Raw genomic sequence first — 24,180 nt, 5'->3', positions numbered from 1 at the left:
AGGAGCACAAAGCTGGAGACATCACACGTCCTGATTTTAGACTATATTAAAAAGCTATAGTAATCAAAATAGTGTGGTATTGACATAAAAACAGATACATATATGATGGGACAGAATAAAGAGTTCAGAAATAAATCAATTAATTTGTGATGAGAGAGCCAAGAATATGCAATGGAGAAAGGATAGTCTTGTCAATAAATGGTGTTGGGAAAACTGGACAGCAGCATGCAAAAGAATTAAATTGGACCCTATCTTACACTATCAAAAATCAACTCAAAATGGATTAAAAACTTGAACTTAATACCTGAAACTGTAAAACTCCTAGAAGAAAGCACAGAGGTAACCTCCTTGACATTAGTCTTAATAATAATTTTTTGAATATGATACCATAAGCACAAGCAACAAAAGCAAAAAAAATCTAGTGAGACTACATCAGACTAAAAAGCTTCTGCACAACAAAGTGAAAGGGAATTGTATGAAATGAGAGAAAATATTTGCAAACTGTGTAACCGATAAGTGTTCATATCCAAAATATATAATGAACTCACTCAACCCAATAGAAAAAAAAATTTAAAAATGTGCAAAGGACCTGAACAGACATTTTTTTCAAGAAAACATAAAAATGGCCAACAGGTACGTGAAAAATTGCTCAACATTACTAATCATCATGGAAATGCAAATCAAAGCCATAATGAGATACCACACCTATTTGAATGGCTGTTATCAGAAAGACAAGACAGAAGGGCTGGCAAGGATGTGGAGAAAAGGGAACACTTGTGCATTCTTGGTAGGAATATAAATTGGTATAGACATTATGGAAAACAGTATAGAGGTTCCTCAAAAAATTAAAAGTAGAGCTACCATATAATCCAGCAATTCTACTTTTGGATATATATCCGAAGGAAATTCAATCACTATTTCAAAGAAATATGTGCACTCCTATGTTCATTGCAGTATTATTCACAATAGCCAAGACATGGAAGCTGCCTAAGTGTCCATTAACAAGTGAATGGATAAAAATAATGTGGTGCAAATATAACAGAATATTATTCGGCCACGAAAAAGAAGGAAATCCTGCCATTTGTGACAGCATGAATGAAACTTGAGGGCATTATACTAAGTGAAATAAGTCAGATAAAGAAAGACAACTACTTTATGACCTGACATGTTAAATCTTAAAAAGTTGAACTTACAGAAACAGAGAATAGATTGGTGGTTGCCAGGACTTGGTGGGTGGGGGAAATGAGATGTTGGTCAAAAGGTACAAACTTTTAGTTATAAGATTAATAAGTTCCGGGATCTAATAATGTAGAGCATGGTAACTATAGTTAGCAATACTGTATTATATACTTGACATTTGCTAAGAGACTAGATCTTGTATGTTCTCATCTGTCTTTCTGTCTGTCTATCTAGCTATCTAAAAGTATTGGTATACATTGTATACCTTAAAGTTACACAGTATTTTTTGTCAATTATATCTCAGTAAAGCTGGGAAAAAAATATGAGTTCCAAGGCAAGGACCTACCGTCTTATCTGGGTCTGAGAGTGATTCTGCATTTATTCAGCAGATATGAATTTGGCATCTTTCATATCCTGACACTGTCCTAGGCACAAGCAATACAAAGATAAATAAAATGTGGTTTCTTTTCTTGAAGAATTCATAATCTAGGGTGGATGGGGAAAGAATTGTATGCAAATGGGTTATATAATTATTATAATAGAAGTAAGTACAGAGTCCCTGAGAGCACAGAAGAGGGATTACTGATTTCATATGGAGTGTTAAAGAAATTATTACATTTCACTTGGACCTAGATGGATAAATGTGTGTTTACAGGGGAAGTGGATAAGGATGGTGAGGTAGAAAAATCAACAAAAACTGAGTCAGGGTGGAAGGAAATAATAGTATTTATGCAGAGTTTTATAATTTATAAGGGCTTTCATATATTATCTTGTTCATATATTATCTTGTTTTATTGTTTCAACAATAAAACAAATGTTTGTTGAATGTTAAAGCCTACCACGTGGCAGGCACTGTACTGAATGCTGAGGATATGCAATTTGCATATGTGGCAGGATAGTGGTTCATAGCACAAATTAAGAATCAAATAGTCTTAGGTTTGAATTTTCTACCTATTGGCTATGTAACCTTGAGCACAGTTCTTCATGTGGATGAACTTCTTCATGTGGATGAACTTCTTTTTTTTTGAAAATTTTTTGGAATTTTTAAATTTAATTTAAATTATTTTTTATACAGCAGGTTATTATTAGTTATCTATTTTATACATATCAGTGTATACATGTCAATCCCAATCTCCCAGTTCATCCCCCCACTCCTCACTGTCCCCCCCGGTTCCATACGTTTGTTCTCTATGTCTGTGTCTATGTTTCTGCTTTGCAAACCGGTTCATCTGTACCATTTTTCTAGATTCCACATATATGCGTTAATATACAATAATTGTTTTTCTCTTTCTGACTTACTTCACTCTGTATGACAGTCTCTAGGTCCATTCACATCTCTACAAATAACCCAATTTTGCTCCTTTTTATGGCTGAGTAATATTCCATTGTATATATGTACCACATCTTCTTTATCCATTCATCTGTCGATGGGCATTTAGGTTGCTTCCATGACCTGGCTATTGTAAATAGCACTGCAGTGAACACTGGGGTGCATGTGTCTCTTTGAATTATGGTTTTCTCTGGGTATAAGCCCAGTAGTGGGATTCCTCGGTCATATTGTAATTCTATTTTTAGTTATTTAAGGAACCTCCATACTGTTCTCCATAGTGGCTGTATCAATTTACATTCCCACCAACAGTGCTAGAGGGTTCCCTTTCCTCCACACCCTCTCCAGCATTTGTCGTTTGTAGATTTTCTGATGATGCCCATTCTGACTGGTGTGAGGTGATACCTCACTGTAGTTTTGATTTGCATTTCTCTGATAATTAGTGATGTTGAGCAGCTTTTCTTGTGCCTGTTGGCCATCTGTATGTCTTCTTTGGAGAAATGTCTATTTAGGTCTTCTGCCCATTTTTGGATTGCGTTGTTGGTTTTTTTAATATTGAGCTGCATGAGCTGTTTATATAGTTTGGAGATTAATCCTTTGTCTGTTGATTCAGTTGTAAATATTTTCTCCCATTCTGAGGGTTGTCTTTTTGTCTTGTTTATGGTTTCCTTTGCTGTGCAAAGGCTTTGAAGTTTCATTAGGTCCCATTTGCTTATTTTTGTTTTTATTTCCATTACTCTAGGAGGTGGGTTAAAAAAGATCTTGCTGTGATTTATGTCAGAGAGTGATCTTCCTGTGTTTTCCTCTAAGAGTTTTATAGTGTCCAGTGTTACATTTAGGTCTTTAATCCATTTTGAGTTTATTTTTGTGTATGGTGTTAGGGAGTGTTCTAATTTCATTCTTTTACATGTAGCTGTCCAGTTTTCCCAGCACCACTTATTGAAGAGACTGTCTTTTCTCCATTGTATATCCTTGCCTCCTTTGTCATAGATTAGTTGATCATAGGTGCGTGGGTTTACCTCTGGGCAGTCTATCCTGTTCCATTGATCTATATTTCTGTTTTTGTGCCAGTACCATATTGTCTTGATTACTGTAGCTTTGTAATATAGTCTGAAGTCAGGGAGTCTGATTCCTCCAGCTCCATTTTTTCCCCTCAAGATTGCTTTGGCTATTTGGCATCTTTTGTGTCTCCATACAAATTTTAAGATTTTTTTGTTCTAGTTCTGTAAAAACTGCCATTGGTAATTTGATAGGGCTTGCATAGAATCTGTAGATTGCTTTGGGTACTATGGTCATTTTCACAATGTTGATTCTTCCGATCCAAGAACATGGTATATCTCTCCATCTGTGTCATCTTTGATTTCTTTCGTCAGTGTCTTATAGTTTTCTGAGTACAGGTCTTTTACCTCCTTAGGTAGGTTTATTCCAAGGTATTTTATTCTTTTTTTGCAATGGTGAATGGGATTGTTTCCTTAATTTCTCTTTCTGATCTTTCATTGTTAGTGTATAGGAATGCATGAGATTTCTGTGCATTAATTTTGTATCATGCAACCTTACCAAATTCATTGATTAGCCCTGGTAGTTTTCTGGTGGCATTTTTAGGATTATGTATATTGTCATGTCATCTGCAAACAATGGCAGTTTTACTTCTTCTTTTCCAATTTGTATTCCTTTTATTTCTTTTTCTTGTCTGATTGCAGTGGTTAGTACTTCTAAAACTATGTTGAATAAGAGTGGCGAGAGTGGTCATACTTGTCTTGTTCCTGATCTTAGAGAAAATGCTTTCAGTTTTTCACCATTGAGAATGATATTTGCTGTGGGTTTGTCGTATATGGCCTTTATTATGTTGAGGTAGGTTCCCTCTATGCCCACTTTCTGGAGGGTTTTTATCATAAATGGGTGTTGAATTTTGTCAAGAGCTTTTTCTGCATCTATTGAGATGATCATATGGTTTTTATTATTCAATTTGTTAATATGGTGTATCACATTGATTGATTTGCATATATTGAAGAATCCTTGCATCCCTGGGATAAATCCCACTTGATCATGGTGTGTGATCCTTTGAATGTGTTGTTGGATTCTGTTTGCTAGTATTTTGTTGAGGACTTTTGCATCTATATTCATCAGTGATATTGGTCTGTAATTTTTTTTTTTAGTAGTATCTTTGTCTGGTTTTGGTATCAGGGTGATGGTGGCCTTGTAGAATGAGTTTGGGAGTGTTCCTTCCTCTGCAATATTTTGGAAGAGTTTGAGAAGGGTGGGTGTTAGCTCTTCTCTAAATGTTTGATAGAATTCACCTGTGAAGCCATCTGGTCCTGGACTTCTGTTTGTTGGAACATTTTTATTCACAGTTTCCATTTCATTACTTGTGATTGGTCTGTTCATATTTTCTATTTCTTCCTGGTTCAGTCTTGGAAATTTATACCTTTCTAAGAATTTGTCCATTTCTTCCAGGTTGTCCATTTTATTGACATAGAGTTGCTTGTAGTAGTCTCTTATGATGCTCTGTATTTCTGCAGTGTCCATTGTAACTTCTCCTTTTTCATGTCTAATTTTATTGATTTGATTCCTTTCCCTGTTTTTCTTGAGGAGTCTGGCTAAAGGTTTATCAATTTTGTTTATCTTCTCAAAGAACCAGCTTTTAGTTTTATTGATCTTTGCTATTGTTTTCTTTGTTTCTATTTCATTTATTTCTGCTCTGATCTTGATGTTCTTTCCTTCTACTAACTTTGGGTTTTGTTTGTTCTTCTTTCTCTAGTTCCTTTAGGTGTAAGGTTAGATTGTTTATTTGAGACTTTTCTTGTTTCTTGAGGTAGGCTTGAATTGCTATAAACTTCCCTCTTAGACCTGCTTTTGCTGCATCCCATAGGTTTTGGATCTTCATGTTTTCACTGTCATTTGTCTCTAGGTTTTTTTTGATTTCCTCTTTGATTTCTTCAGTGATCTCTTGGTTATTTAGTAATGTGTTGTTTATTCTCCATGTGTTTGTGTTTTTTAAGTTTTTTTTCCCTGTAATTGATTTCTAATCTCATAGCTTCATGGTTCAGAAAAGATGCTTGATATAATTTCAATTTTCTTAAATTTACTGAGGCTTGATTCGTGACCCAAGATGTGGTCTATCCTGGAGAATGTTCTGTGGGCACTTTAATTCTTCTAGGTATTTGTTCTTTAATTTTTCTAGGTCTTTGTTAAACATTTCTTGCATCTTCTCGATCTTTGTTTGCCTCCATTCTTTTTCCGAGGTCTTGGATCATCTTCACTATCATTATTCTGAGTTCTTTTTCTGGAAGGTTGCCTATCTCCACTTCATTTAATTGTTTTTCTGGGGTTTTATCTTCTTCCTTCATCTATTACATAGCCCTCTGCCTTTTCATTTTGTCTTTCTGTGAATGTGGTTTTTGTTCCACAGGCTGCAGGATTGTAGTTCTTGCTTCTGCTCAAGTGTTTTGATTGGATAAAAGTGATGAATGCTGCACTCTCTGCCTAGCAGAGAAAAGGGTAAACTTTCTGGTCATAGATAACATAATTTGGAGCCTGTAAAAAATTTTAAAACAATATTATTCAGTCAAAATTTTCTAGGCATGTCAAGAGATAAGACCAGATAACCAAAAGCTAACAGAAGCAGGCTTACAGATGCCACAGATACTGGTGTTATCATACAAGGACTTTAAAACACTTGATTAATATCTTTAAGTAAATAGAGGAAAAGATGGAAAGAATAGATGAAAATATGGAGAATTTCACCAGAGAACTGAAATCTTTAAAATAGAATAAAATAGAAAGTCTTAAATTGAAAAAATATGATCTTAAAATTTGCACTCCAGGGCTTCCCTGGTGGCACAGTGGTTGAGAATCCACCTGCCAATACAGGGGACATGGGTCCAAACCCTGGTTCAGGAAGATCCCACATGCCACGGAGCAACTAAGCCCGTGCACCACAACTACTAAGCCTGTGCTCTAGAGCCCGCAAGCCACAACTACTGAGCCCGTGTCCCACCCCACGACTACTGAAGCCCATGCGCCTAGAGCCTGAGCTCCGCAACAAGAGAAGCCACTGCAATGAGAAGCCCGTGCACCAGAACAAAGAGTAGCCCCCGCTTGCCACAACTAGAGAGAAGCCTGCATGCAGCAATGAAGACCCAACGCACCCAAAGATAAATAAATACATAAATAAAAAAAAAAAGAATTATCTTTCACTGGTGGAAGTAAATCATTTTTTTCTATTCTTTCTGATTTTCAATTTTTTATCATTAGCATATTTGATTTTGGGAGCCTAAGCAATATCTATATTGTAAGGGACCCCTTGCTGAATATCTTGTTTATTTTGCTATAGAGAGTACAAAGACTTCTGAAATTTTTATGTGGCAGTCCACTGGTGAGAATAGTTTTCCTGTGAGGTGTTTAATAGTTCCTTTGGTATGTTTTTATTCTCACATTTTTTTCCCCTTTGAGATATGTTATAATACTCTTGTCCTAAAAGCAACTTGACAAAAACTGCTGCAGTAAAAAAGTGTGTGTGTGTGTGTGTGTATTTTGGATTGGGGTTAGAAGAGAGAGGCTTGGAAGAATCCTCATGAGGTTGTCTAGGGTATCCTTTAGGCAGAATTCTATTTAAATATTTCAAAGATCTTTTCTATTCTTAATATCCTTTAGGATTGTAGTTATATTGATATAATCTCCCAAATAACAATTTCAGAACATAAGGACATTGGCTCTCAGACGTTTGTTCCTATATCTAGGCCAGATTTGTCTTACTATAACCTAGTTATTTTGCCATAATTATGATCTGATCTACATCAAAAAAAATCTGTTTTCTGTTGTGCCCATATATAAGTGTTTTTACAGACTCATCAGGCAAAAGACAGAATGGAAATTTCAGTTCATTTAACTGAAGCCAAGACATCCCTGCTGTGGGTATTTTATGTCTACCTTAAATCGTCTTATGACATCCCTACCACATGGCATAGTTGGTGGGGAATTCTTCTTTAGCTACACTGCTGACCTTCTGTGAAAGCTTTTCTACTTAAGGCTTTTGTTTTATTGCCATTTTCTCACCAGATAATCTTTTTCTTGTTGTATTTATGCCCTTGACCCCAGAAAAAATATGAAGGTCTCTGTCTTACAGATGGTATCAGAACATTAAATCTGTTGTCATTGACAGTTTGCAAGTAATTAAAATTTATTTTTTGCTTTTTCCTTGTTGAAGAAACTAAATCATGTATGCCTTCTTTGCATGGGGGTTATATGTTTTAACTTAAAGACAAAAGCCATTTTAGCAACATTCTAAAGTAAACATATACCTGCTTTCTGAATCGGGATTGTTAATAACCACTTTACCTCACCCAGTTGTTACAAGAATCAAATGATATGTTTTCATTCGTTCACTTAGCAGCTGCTTATTGAGCATCTATTAATTGGTAGACATGATGCTAGATTTCAGAGTTGCAAAAAATGGAAGACATGATCCCATCCTTCAAGGATCTTACTAGATAGATTTCACTGACTAATGGGGAGACAGATAAATGAATAGGTAATCATAATACCATATATTAAGTATTACAAGACAGTATAGCAAGTGATTAAGAACATGGGGATACATGTGTTGAAGTCCTAGTTCTGCTGCCTACCAGCTCTGTGACTTTGGGCAAGTTACCTTCTATAAGCCCCAGTTTCTTCTCTGTAAAACAGGGATAATAATGATATATACCTTAGAAAGTTGCTGTGAGGATTAAATGAGGTAACATAGTAAATGAGCTTAGTATAGAATCTGGCATGTAGTATATGCTCAATAAATGTTAGTTGCCAAATATTTAAGGGAAAAAATAATACCAAGTTTTATATAAAATATTCCAGAGAATGGAAAACAGGGAATACTTCCCAGATAATTATAGAAGACAGTATAACCTTAATACCAACCTGTCATGGGTATTACAAGAAAGCAATGTTACAGACTTTCTTTCATCAACATAAATGTAAAAAATCAAGTAAAATATCGGTAAAATAAAGTCTTTCTTCTTATGTCATTAGAAGGAAAAAATTTCAAGAATGTCTGAGAGCACGGAGACTGTGTTTCGAAATCAAGTGTGAAAAAGGCCCCCCGTGGGGCAGAGCTGTTCAATCACACAAAAAAGAGAGACGTCAGTCCGGCAGGAAGCCTGGCTGGGATATAAATTGCCCAGGGCCAGGGCATGCACCAAGGCTGCTGCCGCTGGTGCCCGGTCCATTTTCTCCAGGACAGGGAAGGCTTCCTGGGCTGAGTTGTGAAGGGTTAGAAGAAGTAGTATGAGACAAAATTGGAATTGGACTGGGGAAAAGAGTAGATGGGGATTCTAGGCAAAAAGAATAGCATTGTAAAAGCAGTAACTCCTGAAGGAATAGGACACTTCTGAGTTGGATGTGATTGGAGCTAAAGGAATGGCAAGAAGTAAACCTTCAAAATGAGGAAAGATCATAAAGAACTTTGTACGTCATGAGAAGGAATTTGGATTTTATCCTGAAAACAGGAGCCGTTTAGAGGCATTGTGAGGAATAGATAAAATGGCTAAGACTAGACGTTAGGGTATTATTGAAGTAATATACTTATAGAGAAGATGAGAAGTGAAATTAATTTTTTAAAGGTTATTAAATATTAAGCCCTTACTGCATATTAAATGCTTTACATAGATTATTGTATCATTTAATTGATATACAGTCCTGCAGGGTAGTGGTGGCCACCATTCATTGAGTGTTTACAATATGCCAGACATACTGTTGGGTGTTTTAGAGGCATTAGCTCATTTGCCTACTTCAATAACTGTATGAGGTAAATTTTATTATTCTTTTTATTTTACAGATGAGAAAATGAGCCCCAGAGAGGTTAAGTAATTTGCCTAAGATTAAGATCACACTTAGCAATGGCAGAACTGGGATTCAATCCCAGATTTATTTGACTCCATCACCTAAGCACTTTTTTTTTTTGCTGTACGTGGGCCTCTCACTGTTGTGGCCTCTCCTGCTGCAGAGCACAGGCTCCGGACGCGCAGGCTCAGCGGCCATGGCTCACAGGCCCAGCCACTCCGTGGCATGTGGGATCTTCTTGGACCGGGGCACGAACCCGTGTCCCCTGCATCAGCAGGCGGACTCTCAACCACTGCGCCACCAGGGAAGCCCCACCTAAGCACTTTGAAGGCTGTAACTTCAGTAAGTTATAAGCCAAGGCCAGGAAGGCAGCGAGGAGGAGGCAGTTTTAAGAGCAAAAGAGATAGAATTAATAAAATATTGTCGGAGGAGAATTCAAGGGTAAATCCCAGGTTTATGGCTTAGGCCACCAGGTAAATGGGATACTATGAAACATTTTCCAGGAAGGAGGTGGAGGTGGAGAGGATAAGTTTAGTTTGGGGCATATTGGATTTGAAGTTCTTAAAGGAGATCCAAGTAGAGTGTCCAGTAGGAAATATTATTTTTAGTAATGATTTCAGAAATCACTAAGGAAGAATACTATCAGAATCAAGAAACAGAGAGACAGAGAAAAAAAGTTGAACAGAAAAACATGATCAGCAGGCAAAGATTTAGACTGTGCTAGATTAGACCTTAATCATGTTGTACCAAAGAGGAAGATTTCTTTCATCTCCTTGAGAAGTTATTTTTCTAACAGAGCACCTCTTTTTTTTGAATATTATTTTATTGTATTTTTTTATACAGTAGGTTCTTATTAGTTATCTATTTTATACTTATTAGTGTATATATGTCAATCCCAATCTCTCAATTCATCCCATCACCACCACCTAACAGAGCACCTCTTTTAACTCCTGAAATAAATCTATTTCTTGTTCTTGTATGCAGAATTCCTTTTATTTGATAGTGTTAGTGTTGGCAGATTTCTGTGATTGCTCAAGAAGTATGAATCCATAGAGCCAAAAAGATAGCCCTCGATTTTAGTTCTAGGTCTCTATCTTGTTTTAACTTTGTAAAGGATTAGTGGTGTGGCTTTATACGGAACATAGCTAACAAGAGTTTTTGAGTTGTTGTTGTAATTATAAGAATATATTTTTAGGGCTTCCCTGGTGGCGCAGTGGTTGAGAGTCCGCCTGCCGAGGTAGGGGGCGTGGGTTTGTGCCCCGGTCCTGGAGGATCCCGCGTGCCACGGAGCGGCTGGGCCCGTGAGCTGTGGCCGCTGGGCCTGCGCGTCCGGAGCCTGTGCTCCACGATGGGAGAGGCCGCGGCAGTGAGAGGCCCGCGTACAGAAAAAAAAAAAAAAAGAATATATTTTTAATGCAGTTTGCCTGTGATAATCACTTTCTTTTCAGGATTCTCTTCAAAATGTAAATATTGACATCTACTTGTTGCTTAGTTCTGCAAACACCCAGTGTAGCAAGTTTACAAATCAATTTGCAGTGTTTTGTATTCTTACTCTCTTTTACTGAAAGTCTGACACTGGTTTTAGAATACCTTTTAGCATAACCAGAGAACCAGTATAATTGTATTCACGTCAGTGCCCTGGGAAAAACCGATATGTTGACATGTTGATTTCCAACCTAGTCTAGTTTCTATTGTGTGTCAGCTAAAAGATATATTTATGCAAGAAGCTTTAAAGACATCCAAGAAGAATAATTGTTTATATCAACTTTTTTAGTTGGTTTTTGCCATTTTTTATTTTTATGATCCTTTCTGAAACTACTGTATGGCAGTAGTTCTTAACCTGAGAATCTGACCAAAGCTACAGATTCTTTTCCCAGATAAATACCTTTGAGACACTCAAGTGGAATGTCAAACTGGCAGGTAGTTAAGTAGGTTTGAATCTCAGAGGAATGGTCTATGCTGGAACTGTAGCTTAATGAGTTACAGGTGGTAGTGGGTGGTAACTGAAGCATATGGTATGCGTAAAGTCACCTGGGAAGAAGGCATAGTGTAAGATATGGAGAATGCCTAGATGTAGTGTGTTTCTGCTTATGTACTATGACTTTTTGGAGAGCCCCAAACTATTTTAATATCTAAGATATTTTGCTCCCTTGAATCAATTTTTGCTGCCTTGGGTACAATGTTGCCCCTGTTGAGAATGTAAATGCTAGATGGATTAACCTGTAGGCCACCACTGTCCTTAGAGAGACTTGTTTTGGTGGAGTGATTGATGGGTCTTAATAAGCCATAATGGAGTGGGAGAGGAGATCAGGAAATAGAGAGAGAAAGCTAGACAACTCTTAAGATGTTTGACTGTGAGGAGAGGAGTAGCTATGGGGGAGAAGGGGGAAAGGGCTGATTCCATCATTTCTAGTAATTGTCCTGTTACCAACATTTGAGAAACAATGCTGGTGTGTTTCCTCAGCTCTCAGTTTACTGGTATGGAGAACAAATGGTATAGAGAATTATACCAGTAACTAAGCTGTTCTGTTGTCATTCACTTGGCTCCATTTGTTTCACTATTGAAAACCTCACTTTAATTTCTTATCTACAGAAAAATCTTTTCACATTCGCCTTTTTCACAAGCTAAGGAGTTATTGAACTAATCAAATATGAATGCCCTAAAAACATTTACTTTTTTTACTGGCTCTCTTTGGAATAAGATCTTTATATAAGAAGATCTTTAGCCAAGGGCACCTATGATCTTAGGCTTATCTTTAAACTTTTGTACTCTTTTAATCTCTTCCTCTTATTCTCTTATTTCATGCATTATATTTTAAGAGAGCACAGCGACGTGTATTTTAAAGCTAATTTTGGGGAATTCCCTGGTGGTCCAGTGGTTAGGACTCCATGCTTCCACTGCAGGGGGCACGGGTTCGATCCCTGTTGGGGGAACTAAGATCTCTCATACTTTGCGGCACAGCCAAAAAAAAAAAAAAAAAAAGTCAATTGTGAAGAGGTATGTGTCTTGTAGCTCTTCTCCACATTACCTTTCTCACATTCCTAGTCCACAACCTTATATGCCTCTAAATCTTGATCCTTGCTAGTTACAAAAACATTATCTCTCTGCCCAAGTGGCAATAGTGAGATTTCTTACCTCTACCCTATTACAACTTTATATCGCATTTGAGTTTGAATCATACCATAAAAGCTATATTTATGTTCTATACTCTTTGAGGAATACTCACCTTAGACCTACAGTTGTAACTCAAGAAAGAACAGCAGAACAGTTATAAGAAAATCCTTGTTCAAAGTGGCCTTGTCACTCTGCTAGAGGTGGCCAGAGATTAGCTGTCATAATCTGGATGGACTTAGTTGCACATACAAGTTTATTGTGCTTTTCCAGTGCCTGTTCTTTCAGCCTTTATAGGACAGCTTCCTGGGTTTTAGTATATACCTGTGTTAATCTAAGTAAAAGGAAGCCCATAATTCCCCTGGAGCAAATAGCCTGCTACAAATGGAGAGAAGCCCAGAATTTTCAGCAGTTCATGCTTTATTGAAGAGGTGTGAGTATGAATTTACCTCACACTACTGTTCAGAAAACAATAGCTCATTTGTTTCAAAGTAATTTTTAGCAACTGACATTATCAGAATATATTTATTAGTTCTAGTCTTGAATTAATTATATTTCTTAACAAAAGCTCTTAAATTAGGTTTTCTGACAATTTTCTCACTGAGCAACTCATTGCCTCTCTGCAAGTAGGTGTTTTTTTTAAATAAACATAATTGGTATTCAATAAACTACACATATAAACGTGTAAACTTTGATGTTTTCTCTCTCACACACACACACAACGACCATCATAGTCAAGACAGTGAACATATATTATCATCCTCAAAAGTTTCCTCATGCCCTAGGTAGCACCTCTTTCCTGCCCTCCCTGTCTCTTTTTCCCCAGGCAACCACTGGTTTGCTTTGTGTCACTATAGATTAGTTGGCATCTTCTGGAGTTATACAACATGTACTCTTGGGCCCAGCTCCTTTTATTCAGAGTAATTATTTTGTCCTTGTTGTTATGATACCAAGAGTTTATTCCTTTTTGTTACTGGATAGTATTCCATTGTATGGATATACCACAATTTGTTTATCCATTCATAGTTTGATGGACATTTGAGTTGTTTCCAGTTTTTGGCTATTACAAATAAAGCTGCAGTGAACATTCGTGTGCAAGTCTTTGGAAAATGTTACCTTTTCTCTTGGGTGAATACCTGAGAGTGGACTGGATCATCATGGTAGGTATATATTTCATTTTTTAAAGAAACTGTCAAAAGGCTTTCCAAAGTAGTTGTACCACTTTATATTACTACCAGGAAGAGTAATATAACTTGTAACAGTTCAAGTTCCCTTACATCATCACCAACACTTGGTATGGTCAGTCTTTTTCATTTTAGCCATTTGAATAGGTATGTAGTGGCATCTCATTGTGGTTTTAGTTTACATTCCTTGAATGACTAAATATGTTGTACTTTTGGCATCATATTTAAGATATCATTGCCTAACCCAAGGTCACAAAAATTTTCTTTTTTGTTTTCTTCTAGACAGATTATCATTGTAGGTTTTACCTTTAGGTCTGCAATCCAGTTTGAGTTAATTTTCACATATAGTTTGAAGTTTATTTTTTGTATGTGGATATCCATTTGCTGAAAAGTTATTCTTTCTCCACTGCATTGCTTTTGTGCATTTGTTAAAAGTCAGTTGTCCAGCAAACAGTAAAAGAGAAGATTGATGTTGGACTTCATCAAAATTGAAAACCATCAAGAAAGTGAAAAAACAACTACAGAATGGGAGAAATTATTTGCAAATTATATATCTGATGAGAGACTTGTAGTCAGAATATATAAAAGAACTCTTACAACTCAATAATAAAAAGATAACCCAATTAAAAGGTAGACAAAAGATTTAACTAGACATTTCTCCTAGGAAAAAATATAAATGGCTAATAAGCACTTGAAAAGATATGCAACATCATTAGTTATTGGGAAGTGCAAATCAAAACCAAAATGAGATACCACTTCACACACATAAGAATTGCTCTAATAAAAAAGACAAATTATAACAAGTGCTGATGAGGATGTCTAAAAATTAGAAGTCCCATACACTGTTGGTGGGGAATGTAAAATGGTACAATCACTTTGGAAAACAGTTTAGCAATTTCTCAAAAGGTTAAACATAGAGTTACCATATGACTCAGAAATTCCATTCTTGGGTGTATACCCAAGAGAACTAAAAATGTACGTCCACACACAAACTTACACAAATGTTCACAGCAGCATTATTCAAAATAGCCAGGAAGTGGAAGCATCCCAAGTGTCCATAAACTGATGAATAGATAAATAAAATATATAGATATAGATAATATTTACACAGTAGAATATCAGCAACCAAAAGGAATGAAGTTCCAGTACATGCTACAACATGGACTTATGCCAAGTGAAAGAAGCCAGTCACGAAGGGCTGCATATTGTATTATCCCATTTATATGAAATGTCAAGAACAGGCAAATCTATAGAAACAGAAAAATTAGTATTTGCCTAGGGCTAGGTGGGAGTGGGTGGAAGGTGACTGTTAATGAGTACAAGGTTTCTTTTGGGGATGATGAAAATGTTCTCAAATTACATTATGGTCATGTGAACTTTATGGTATGCAAATAATATCTCAGTAAAGATGTTAAAAAAAATGAGCTGTCCTTATATGTGTGGGTTTATTTCTGGACTTTCTCTTCTGTTTTACTGATCTATTTGTCTATCTTTATGCTAATACCATGCTGTTCTGATTGGTATAGTTTTATAATAATGCTTGAAATCAGGTAGTGTTAGCCCTCCAGTTTATTTTTCCCCAGAGTCACCATGGCTATTTTAGGCCATTTGCATTTCCATATGAATTTTTAAATGTGTGTCAATTTCTACCAAAGAACCTTCCTGGATTTTGAGTGGGATTGTGTTGAATCTATAGATAATTTGGGGAGAATTGACATGTTAATGATATTGAGTCTTCCAACCCAGGAACATTTATTTAGCTCTCCTTTAATTTTTCTCAGTTATAGTTTTCAGTGTATAGGTCTTTCACATTTTTTGTCAGGTCTATCCTGAAGTATTTCATATTTTTGAAGCTATTGTAAACGGTATTTTATTTATTTATTTATTTTTAATTTTTGTGGTACGCGCGTGTCTCACTGTTGCAGCCTCTCCCGTTGCGGAGCACAGGCTCCGGACGCACAGGCTCAGCAGCCATGGCTCACGGGCCCAGCCGCTCCGCGGCATGTGGGATCTTCCCGGACCGGGGCACGAACCCGCGTCCCCTGCATCGGCAGGCGGACCCTCAACCACTGCGCCACCAGGGAAGCCCTGTAAATGGTATTTTAAAAAATTGTCAATTGCTGATTTTGTTGTTGTCATTGTTAGTATATGGAAATATACAGTTGATTTTTGGATATGGATCTTTGTACTCACTTATTAATTCATTGGATGTTTTTACATGGTAATCATGTCATCTTTAAACAAAAACGGTTTTGCTTCTTCCTTTAAATCTGGATGTCTTTTATTTCTGTCTTGCCTGATTTCACTGGCTAGAACCTCCAGAATGTTGAATAGAAGTGATGAGAGTGGACAATCCTGATTTTAGAGAGAAAGCATTTAGTCTTTCACCATCAAGTATGATGTTAGCTATAGTTTTTTCTTAGGTTCCCTTCTCTTCCTAGTTGGTTGAGAATCTTTATCTGGAATGGACGTTGGATTTTGTCAATTTTTTTTTCCTCTCTAGCGAGATGATCATAGGTTTTCTTTTCTAGTTTGCTAATATGGTGAATAACATTGTTTGATTTTCGAATGTTAAATCAGTCCTGCATTCCTGGGGTTACACCCCACTTGGTAATAATGTATTATCCTTTTAATGTATTGTTTGAGGGACTTCCCTCATGGTGCAGTCATTAAGAATCCGCCTGCCAAGGCAGGGGACATGGGTTCCATCCCTGGTCTGGGAAGATCCCACATGCCACAGAACAACTAAGCCCGTGCGCACAACTACTGAGCCTGTGCTCTAGAACCCGCGAACCACAAATACTGAGCCCACGCACCACAACTACTGAAGCCCGCCTAGAGCCTGTGCTCCTAGATCCCGTGCTCTGCAACAAGAGAAGCCACCACAATGAGAAGCCCGAGCACCGCAACGAAGAGTAGCCTCTGCTTGTGGCGACTAGAGAAAGCCCGTGCGCAGCAACAAAGACCCAATGCAGCCAAAAATAAATAAATAAATAAAATTATAATGTATTGTTTGGTAAGATTTGCTAAAAATTTTGTTTAGAATTTACATATATGTTCTAGGAGATATTGGCTTTTACTTTTCTTGTAATATCTTTGACAGGTTTTGTTTTCAGAGAAATGCTAGCCTCATAGAATGAGCTGGGAAGTATTTGGGAGGAAAAGTTTATGTAGAATTGGCATTATTTCTTCCCTAACTGTTTGGTAGAATTTGCCAGTGACTCTCCCTGTTTCTGGACTTTTCACTGTGGAAATGTTCTTAACAACAATTTTTCAACATTGATGATAGAAATAGGGCTATTCAGGTTATTTATTTTTTTCTTGATGAGGCTTTAGTAGTTTGTGTGTTTCAACAAATTTGTCATTTCATCTAGGTTGTCTAATTTATTGGCATAAAATTATTCTTAGTATTCTCCTATTATCCTTTTAATATCTGTAGAATCTGTAGTAGTTTCATTTCTCTTATTTTTTCTCTTAAAAATTGTATCTTCTCTCTCTCTCTTTTTTTTCATGATTAGATAAGCTCAAGATTATCAGTTTTATTGATCTTCTCAAAGTCCTAGTGTTTGGTTTCATTAATTTTTTTATTCAGTTTTCTAATCCATTGATTTCTGCTTCAATCTTTAATATTTCTTTTCTTCTGCTTACTTTAGGTTTAATTTCCTCCTCTTTTAAGTTTCTTAAGGTAGAAGATTAGGACATTTACTTGATACCTTCCTTCTTTTCTCGTATAGGCATTTAGTGCTATAAATATCATACTAAATACTCTTTAGCCACATTCAATACATTCATTTTCATTTGGTTCAAAATACCTTCTAATTTCCCCTTTTTTCTTCTTTGGTCATAGGTTATTTAGCAGTGTGTTATTTAATTTCCAAGTATTTGGAGATCTTTCAAGGATCTTTCTGTTATTGATTTCTAATTTAATTCTATTGTACTATGTATGTCTTGAAATCTTTTGAATTTACTGACACTTGTTTTATGGCCCAGAATATGATTTATCTTTGTAAATGTTCTAAGTTCAATAAGCTTATAATAGAAGAATGGGTATTCTCTTGTTCTATAAATGTGTATTCTGCTATTCTATAAATGTTGTGGAGTGTTCTATAAATGTCCATTAGGTCAAGTTGGTTGATGATGTTGATCAAGTCCATATCTTTCCCATTTTTATGCCTAGTTATTCTATCAATAATTGAGAGAGGGTATTAAAAATCTCTGCCTGTAACTATGGATTTATTGTATCTCCTTGAAGTTCCATCAGTCTTTGTTTCATGTATTTTGAAGTTCTTTTATTAGATACATAACTGTTTGGGATTGTTATGTCTTCTCAATTAATTGACTCCATAATTATGAAGTGATCTTTATCTTTGATATTTTGTTTGCTCTGAAATCTACATTGTCTGATACTAATATACCTACTCCAACCTTCTTTTAACTAGTGCTAGCATATCTTTTGTATTTATTGTATTTTTAATCTATTTGTTTCTTTGTATTTAAAGTGTGTTTCTTGTCAGCAGCATGTAGTTGGGTTGTGACTTTTTGTCAAATCTGACAATCTCTTCCTTTTAATTGGGGTGTTTAGATCATTTACTTTTAATGTGATTTTTGGTAGGGTTTGATATAAGTATATTATCTTGCTGTTTGCCCCATCTGTTCTTTGTCCTCTTTTTCTCTTTTTATGCCTTCTTTTGAATTACTTTTATATTTTTATATCTATTACATCTCCTTTGATGGCATGTTAGCTATGACATTTTTGTTATTTTATTGGTTGTTCTAGGATTTATATCATACATCTCTAACTTTTCACAGTCTACCTTCAAATGATATTATACTACTTCACATATAGTATAAAAATCTTAATATAAGAATCTTAAAGTAATATTCTTCCATTTCTCTCATCCCAACCTTTATGCTATTGTCATACATCTTACTTTTTTTTTTTTTTGTGGTATGCGGGCCTCTCACTGTTGTGGCCTCTCCTGTTGTGGAGCACAGGCTCCAGACGCGCAGGCTCAGCGGCCATGGCTCACGGACCTAGCCGCTCCGCGGCATGTGGGATCTTCCCGAATCGGGACACGAACCCGTGTCACCTGCATTGGCAGGCGGACTCTCCGCAATGGGAGAGGTCACAACAGTGAGAGGCCTGCGTACCACAAAAAAAAAAAAAAAAAAAGACCTAACACAGCCATAAACAAATAAATAAATAAATAACCATGTGCAGGTTTTGTGTGGGTGTTAAGTTTTCAACTCCTTTGAGTAAATGCCAAGGAGTATGATTGCTGGATTATATGGTATTGGATTTTGTCAAATGCTTTTTCTGTATCTATTTATAGGATCTTGTGATTTTTCTTATTTAGCTTATTGACGTGATCTATTACATTAATTGATTTTTTTCATGTTGAACCAGGCTTGCTTTCTTGGCATAAATTCCACTTGGCTGTGGAATGTAATATATGTACATCATTGGATTTGACTTACTAATATTTTTGAGGAATTCTGCCTCTTGTTCATGAGAGATATTTGTTGTAGTTTTCTTGTAATATCTTTGTCAGGTTTTGGCATTAGAGTAATGCTGACCTCATAGAATGAGTTAAGAAATATTCTTTCTGTTTCTGCCCACTGAAAGAGATTGAAGAGATTTGGTATAATTTCTTCCTTAATTGTTTGGTGAACCCATCTGGGCCTAGTGCTTTCTGTTTGGGAAGGTTACCTATTATTAATTCCATTTCTTTAATATATAAGCTTATTCTCCAATGTATTTTTCATCTCAGAAATTGTAGTTTTCATCTCAAGAAGTTGATTTCAGGCTTTTTTACGTCTAAACTTTTTGAACATATAGGATCTAGTTGTACTATCTGTTTTAATGGCCTTCTGTGCTAATTCTAATAACTGTCCATTCTAGGTTGATTTTGATTCATTGATTATTCTCTTCATTATGAGTTGTATTTTCCTGCCTCTTTGAATCTTATCTTTTTTTTTTTTTGCGGTACGTGGGCCTCTCAATGTTGTGGCCTCTCCCGTTGCGGAGCACAGGCTCCGGACGCGCAGGCTCAGTGGCCATGGCTCACGGGCCCAGCCACTCCGCGGCATGTGGGATCTTCCTGGACCGGGGCACGAACCCGTGTCCCCTGCATCGGCAGGCAGACTCTCAACCATTGCGCCACCAGGGAAGCCCTGCATCTTATCTTTGATTAGATGTCCAACATTGTGAATTTACCTTGTTGGTTACTGGATATCTTTGTATTCTCATAAATTTTCCTGAGCTTTGTTTTGGGATGCAGTTAAGTTACTTTGGGGCTTTGCTTTTACAATGTTGGGTGTGTCTGGAGCAGTGCTCAGTCTAGGACTAATCATTATTTCCCACTACTGAGGTAAAATCTTTCTGAGAACTTTACCCAATGTCCTGTGCATTATGAGTTTTTCAAGTCTTGACTGGTGGGAACAGGCTCTCTATTCTGTGCTCTGTGTGAGCACAGGACACTGTTCCCTGTTATTCTTTCAGATGGTCCTGTCCCTGGCCCCAAATCATTTCCTCGCATACATGCACAGTGCTCTGCTGTGTATTAGAAGGAGACCCTCTGCAGGTCTCTGTTCTCTCTCTGAGCAGCTCTCTCTCCCTGGTTTTCTGTCTTAGGAACTCTAGTTGCTTTTGTGTCCCTGGACTCAGGGAGTCTACCAGGCTCCACCTCAACGCCCTGTGCTGCTGCCTCGAAACTTTCAAGGCAGTAAGCTTGGGCACCTGTAGGGCTCACTTCATTTGTTTTCCATCTGTCAAGGATCACTGTCTTTTGTTGTCTAATATCTAGTGTCTTAAAAACCATTGTTGTTTTGTATTTGGTCTGGTTGATTTCTGGGTTGATTTGTTTATTTATCTATTTGGTTGTTTAAGGTGGGAGGGCAAGCCCAGTCCCTATTACTCTATTTTAGCCAAAAGCAGAAGTCCTGTCTACTTGTAGTTTTAACCTGAGAAAGTTCTTGTATTAGAATTCTTAAAGGAAAACTCTTTTAGTAGTAACCATTGGTCATTTCCATCCAGGAGGCTATGTGTATACATGAACTACGGGATAAACTCAAATCAACCAGCAGGAGTTTTTGAGGCTTTTCGAGGGGTGTTAAACTGCTTTCCTGACTCCCCTGTTTCTGGGAATTTCTTGAGTTATTTGGATCTAGAAGCTAATTCTAAATAATGATTTTATGAAATTCCTAACCACGTTATGATTTTATCCTCAGAATTAAGAAAAAGAAAGAGCAGCAACGTTATGCTGAAGAGCAGAGGATATTAAGAATGAACTTTCATGAAGAGCCATATTCAGGGGAGAAGATGAGTGAGATACTAGCCCAGCTACAACTTGAGGAAGGAGCCAGAGAAAAACAACAGAAAGAAAAGGAACACCAAAGGTACTTTGAAAAGTTCTGTGTGAAATTTTGGTTCTAGAGGAAACTTGTTAGGAAGTCAGTGTTCTCATTTTCCTTACAAAAGAGTTGACTGTGTCTTCTCATACTTTGGGGAGTACAGAACTTCATCACATTTCTTGATTGCCTAATACCTCTCTGGAATCGCACTACGTCTTTCCTAGTGCTGCTTCCCAGGACCAAGAGGAAGAGTTGAGGCACAGAGATATGAAATAGTTTAACAGTTAAAGCTGGTAGTAAAATAAGGACTCATACTCATTCTCTTCCTAGTGGTTCACTTTGCCTGGTCATACTGTATTTTTATAGATACGTAGAAGCTTTAAGAGCCCAGATCCAGGAGAAAATGCAGCTGTATAATATTACTTTACCTCCACTATGCTGCTGTGGTCCTGATTTCTGGGATGCTCATCCTGATACCTGTGCCAACAATTGTATTTTCTATAAAAACCACAAAGGTAAGTCTCTTAAAGGAATGGTTGGGGCCTGGTGGCAGTTAAGAAAACAGCAACAGTAAAAGTAGTGATTGTAGTAATTTAGCATTTATTGACTAAGGGCTTACTATATATCAGAGACTATTCTACCCCCTTTGCAAAACAACTCTGAGGCAATAAAAATAATTATAGTGAGTTATATTTCTCTTTGAGATCTGTTATCTTCTTGTCTCCATTTATGCTGGGGAAATATTTCTAGCTCACTCCACAGTAGTGAGACTAGGGATTCAGGTCCTCCTGTAAATGAAGAATATTAGAGCTTGCCTCTTACGGCCATCTAAGTTAGGCCTTATCTAACATAGACTTATTATTTATCTTCACATATATATATATTATTATAATGTGTAGATATCCACATTGGACTTTCAGTTCTGCTAGGGATCACTGAGGGAAATGAGGACCAATATAAACTCTACCTTTATCAGGGATCCCAGCTAGAGAAGATGAGTCATTCCTGCTGTGACTAGTATTTCTGTTTCCTGTCCATTCTTAAATATATTGATTTATATACTGTAGAGATTATATAGGCTTCATACACACACTGGAAGTACTGCAAGTATTTGTATTCCTGTTGCCCTGTGATAAGAGTTCCTTATCAGTCCTGTGAGTTATATTTTAAAAACACAAATCTGATCATGCCATTCCCCTATCATCAAACCTGTAGGACTTACCATTACAGTACAAAATACATGTCATATTTGGCATATTTTCTCTCTGGCTCCAGGCAACACTCCAGCCTTATCGAACTTGCTACTGCCAGGACATGCCACATTTTTTTATACCTTCGCACCCCACACACTCATTTCTTTGCCTAGAATGCCTTCTTTCCTTTATTTTTATTAATCTTTCAAGACCATCTTAAATGTTACCACTTCTGGAAATCTTTTCCATCTTCTGCTAGTTTTTCTTTCATTCCAAACTTCATTCTGTGATGACATTTTGTATATGCCTCTGGTCTGGAAATATTACACTGCAATTTAATTTTTGTGTCCATCCTCTCCCTTATCTTTTCTGTAATCACAGAGTACTTGGCATGTGGTAAGTACTCAATAAATATTTATTCAGTGAATGGGTTAAAGTTAATTCCTATGAGACTGGGCAGAGAAACAGTACTAATAGAAAAAGGTTGGGAGAATTGTTTAGAATCTGACTTCATTCACCACTGTTCAAATCTTTATTTGCAGCATATACCCGGGCACTACATTCAGTCATCAATTCCTGTGATATCCCTGAAGGGAACTCAGCTCTTCGAGTCGCCATTCATAATTTTGCTTCTGCACACAGACGGACTTTGAAAAATCTGTAATAAGAATCTGAAATCAACTGTTAGTATTTCAACCTTCACGTAAAGTCAACCCTGAGAGATTATTTACGAAAAGCTGTTAAAGTTTATAAGATGTGTAATCTGAAAAGAAAGACTGTCCCACATAATAACAGCTATCACTATAATTAGATCATGACCATTGTTTCACTCTGTGATTGGCACCAAGATTGAAAGTTGGCTTCCGAACTTGTCTCTTTGCTGTAAACCACATGGACCACGTTGCTTTAAAAATGATCAGTCAGACTGGTAAGGATTCTCTCACTTTGCTCCGCTCTGATCAGAAGAGATTATTAGAAATCTTTGAGATTATCTCATTTATTGTCTTTCTATATCTGTACTTTGAGTCTTGACAAAATTGAAAATGTCTGGATGAAGCAAAAGAGAAGATGATGAAATGAGTTTCTGAGCCTCAGTGGCCATCTGTTTTGCTGTTAACTTTTCTAGTTGTGTATAACAATTAGAGATGAGAACAATCTGAATTTGATGTATGTTTTCTTTTCTCAAAAAATTTTTCTCTCCTGTTTTTTAATTTATTCCCTCTTTCCCCATTTGGTGACAATGGACATAGGACTTCTTAATTTTATAATTTTTATTGCAAAAAAGAGAAAGGCAAATAAACTCTGTCTTTTGGGCATCTTTTATGTGAAATAATTGTGAGTGACATTTCAAAAAGTGAATCTGAAGTCAAAGTGAATAAAGTTCTACCGTATTTCCCTATCTTTAAAAAAATCTGGTGAATGCCATACCTACAGAGCAGATGAAATAAAAATTGCTATAGTTAGTATGAATTTGTTATTTCTTCACAGTGTTTCTTGACAAAAAATATGAAAAGGTTTAATATTGTGAATTAAAGACAGGTACTGACATTTTCTTTTTCCTATGTCTTCTAATGGTCAGTGTTAAAAAAGCACTAGGTTATGTCTCAAAAAACACCTAAATCTCTAGCCAGGTCATTGCAAATAAGAGTCAGAATTACCCATGTGACAAGATTGACTGGTTATTTAACCAGATTAATTATTCAGTTCAGTCAAAATCCTTATGTAACTATATCCTTGATTTAGCCTTTCTGAGTTGTATTTTTTAACAGCTTCATTGAGATATAATTCATAGAACATTTGATTCACCCACTTGAAATGTACAATTCAGTGATTTTTAGTGTATTCTAGGGTTGTACAACCGTCACCACTAACAAATTTTAGAACACTTTTGTCACTCTAAAGAGATGCCTCTGTGATCCAGCAAACCAAAATAATTGAAAGCAGGACCTTCAACAGATATCTGCACACCCATGTTCATAATGGCATTATTCACAA

At 36.5% G+C, this 24,180-nt stretch overlaps 1 protein-coding gene across 1 annotated transcript in view; it reads left to right on the top strand.

Moving 5' to 3' along the window:
- Nucleotides 1-22,849, top strand: part of CCDC15 (coiled-coil domain containing 15) — a 58,419-nt gene extending 35,570 nt beyond the window's left edge. The window contains exons 13-15 of the mRNA XM_065881631.1: nucleotides 20,870-21,037; nucleotides 21,359-21,507; nucleotides 22,728-22,849. Of these exons, the coding sequence (XP_065737703.1) occupies nucleotides 20,870-21,037; nucleotides 21,359-21,507; nucleotides 22,728-22,849 (439 nt within the window). The remainder of the gene's footprint in view (nucleotides 1-20,869; nucleotides 21,038-21,358; nucleotides 21,508-22,727) is intronic.
- Nucleotides 22,850-24,180: the final 1,331 nt, after the last annotated feature.

This window comes from Phocoena phocoena, chromosome 8, assembly GCF_963924675.1.
Source record: "Phocoena phocoena chromosome 8, mPhoPho1.1, whole genome shotgun sequence".
NCBI lineage: Eukaryota > Metazoa > Chordata > Mammalia > Artiodactyla > Phocoenidae > Phocoena > Phocoena phocoena.
This window is presented reverse-complemented; position numbering and strand designations above follow the sequence as displayed.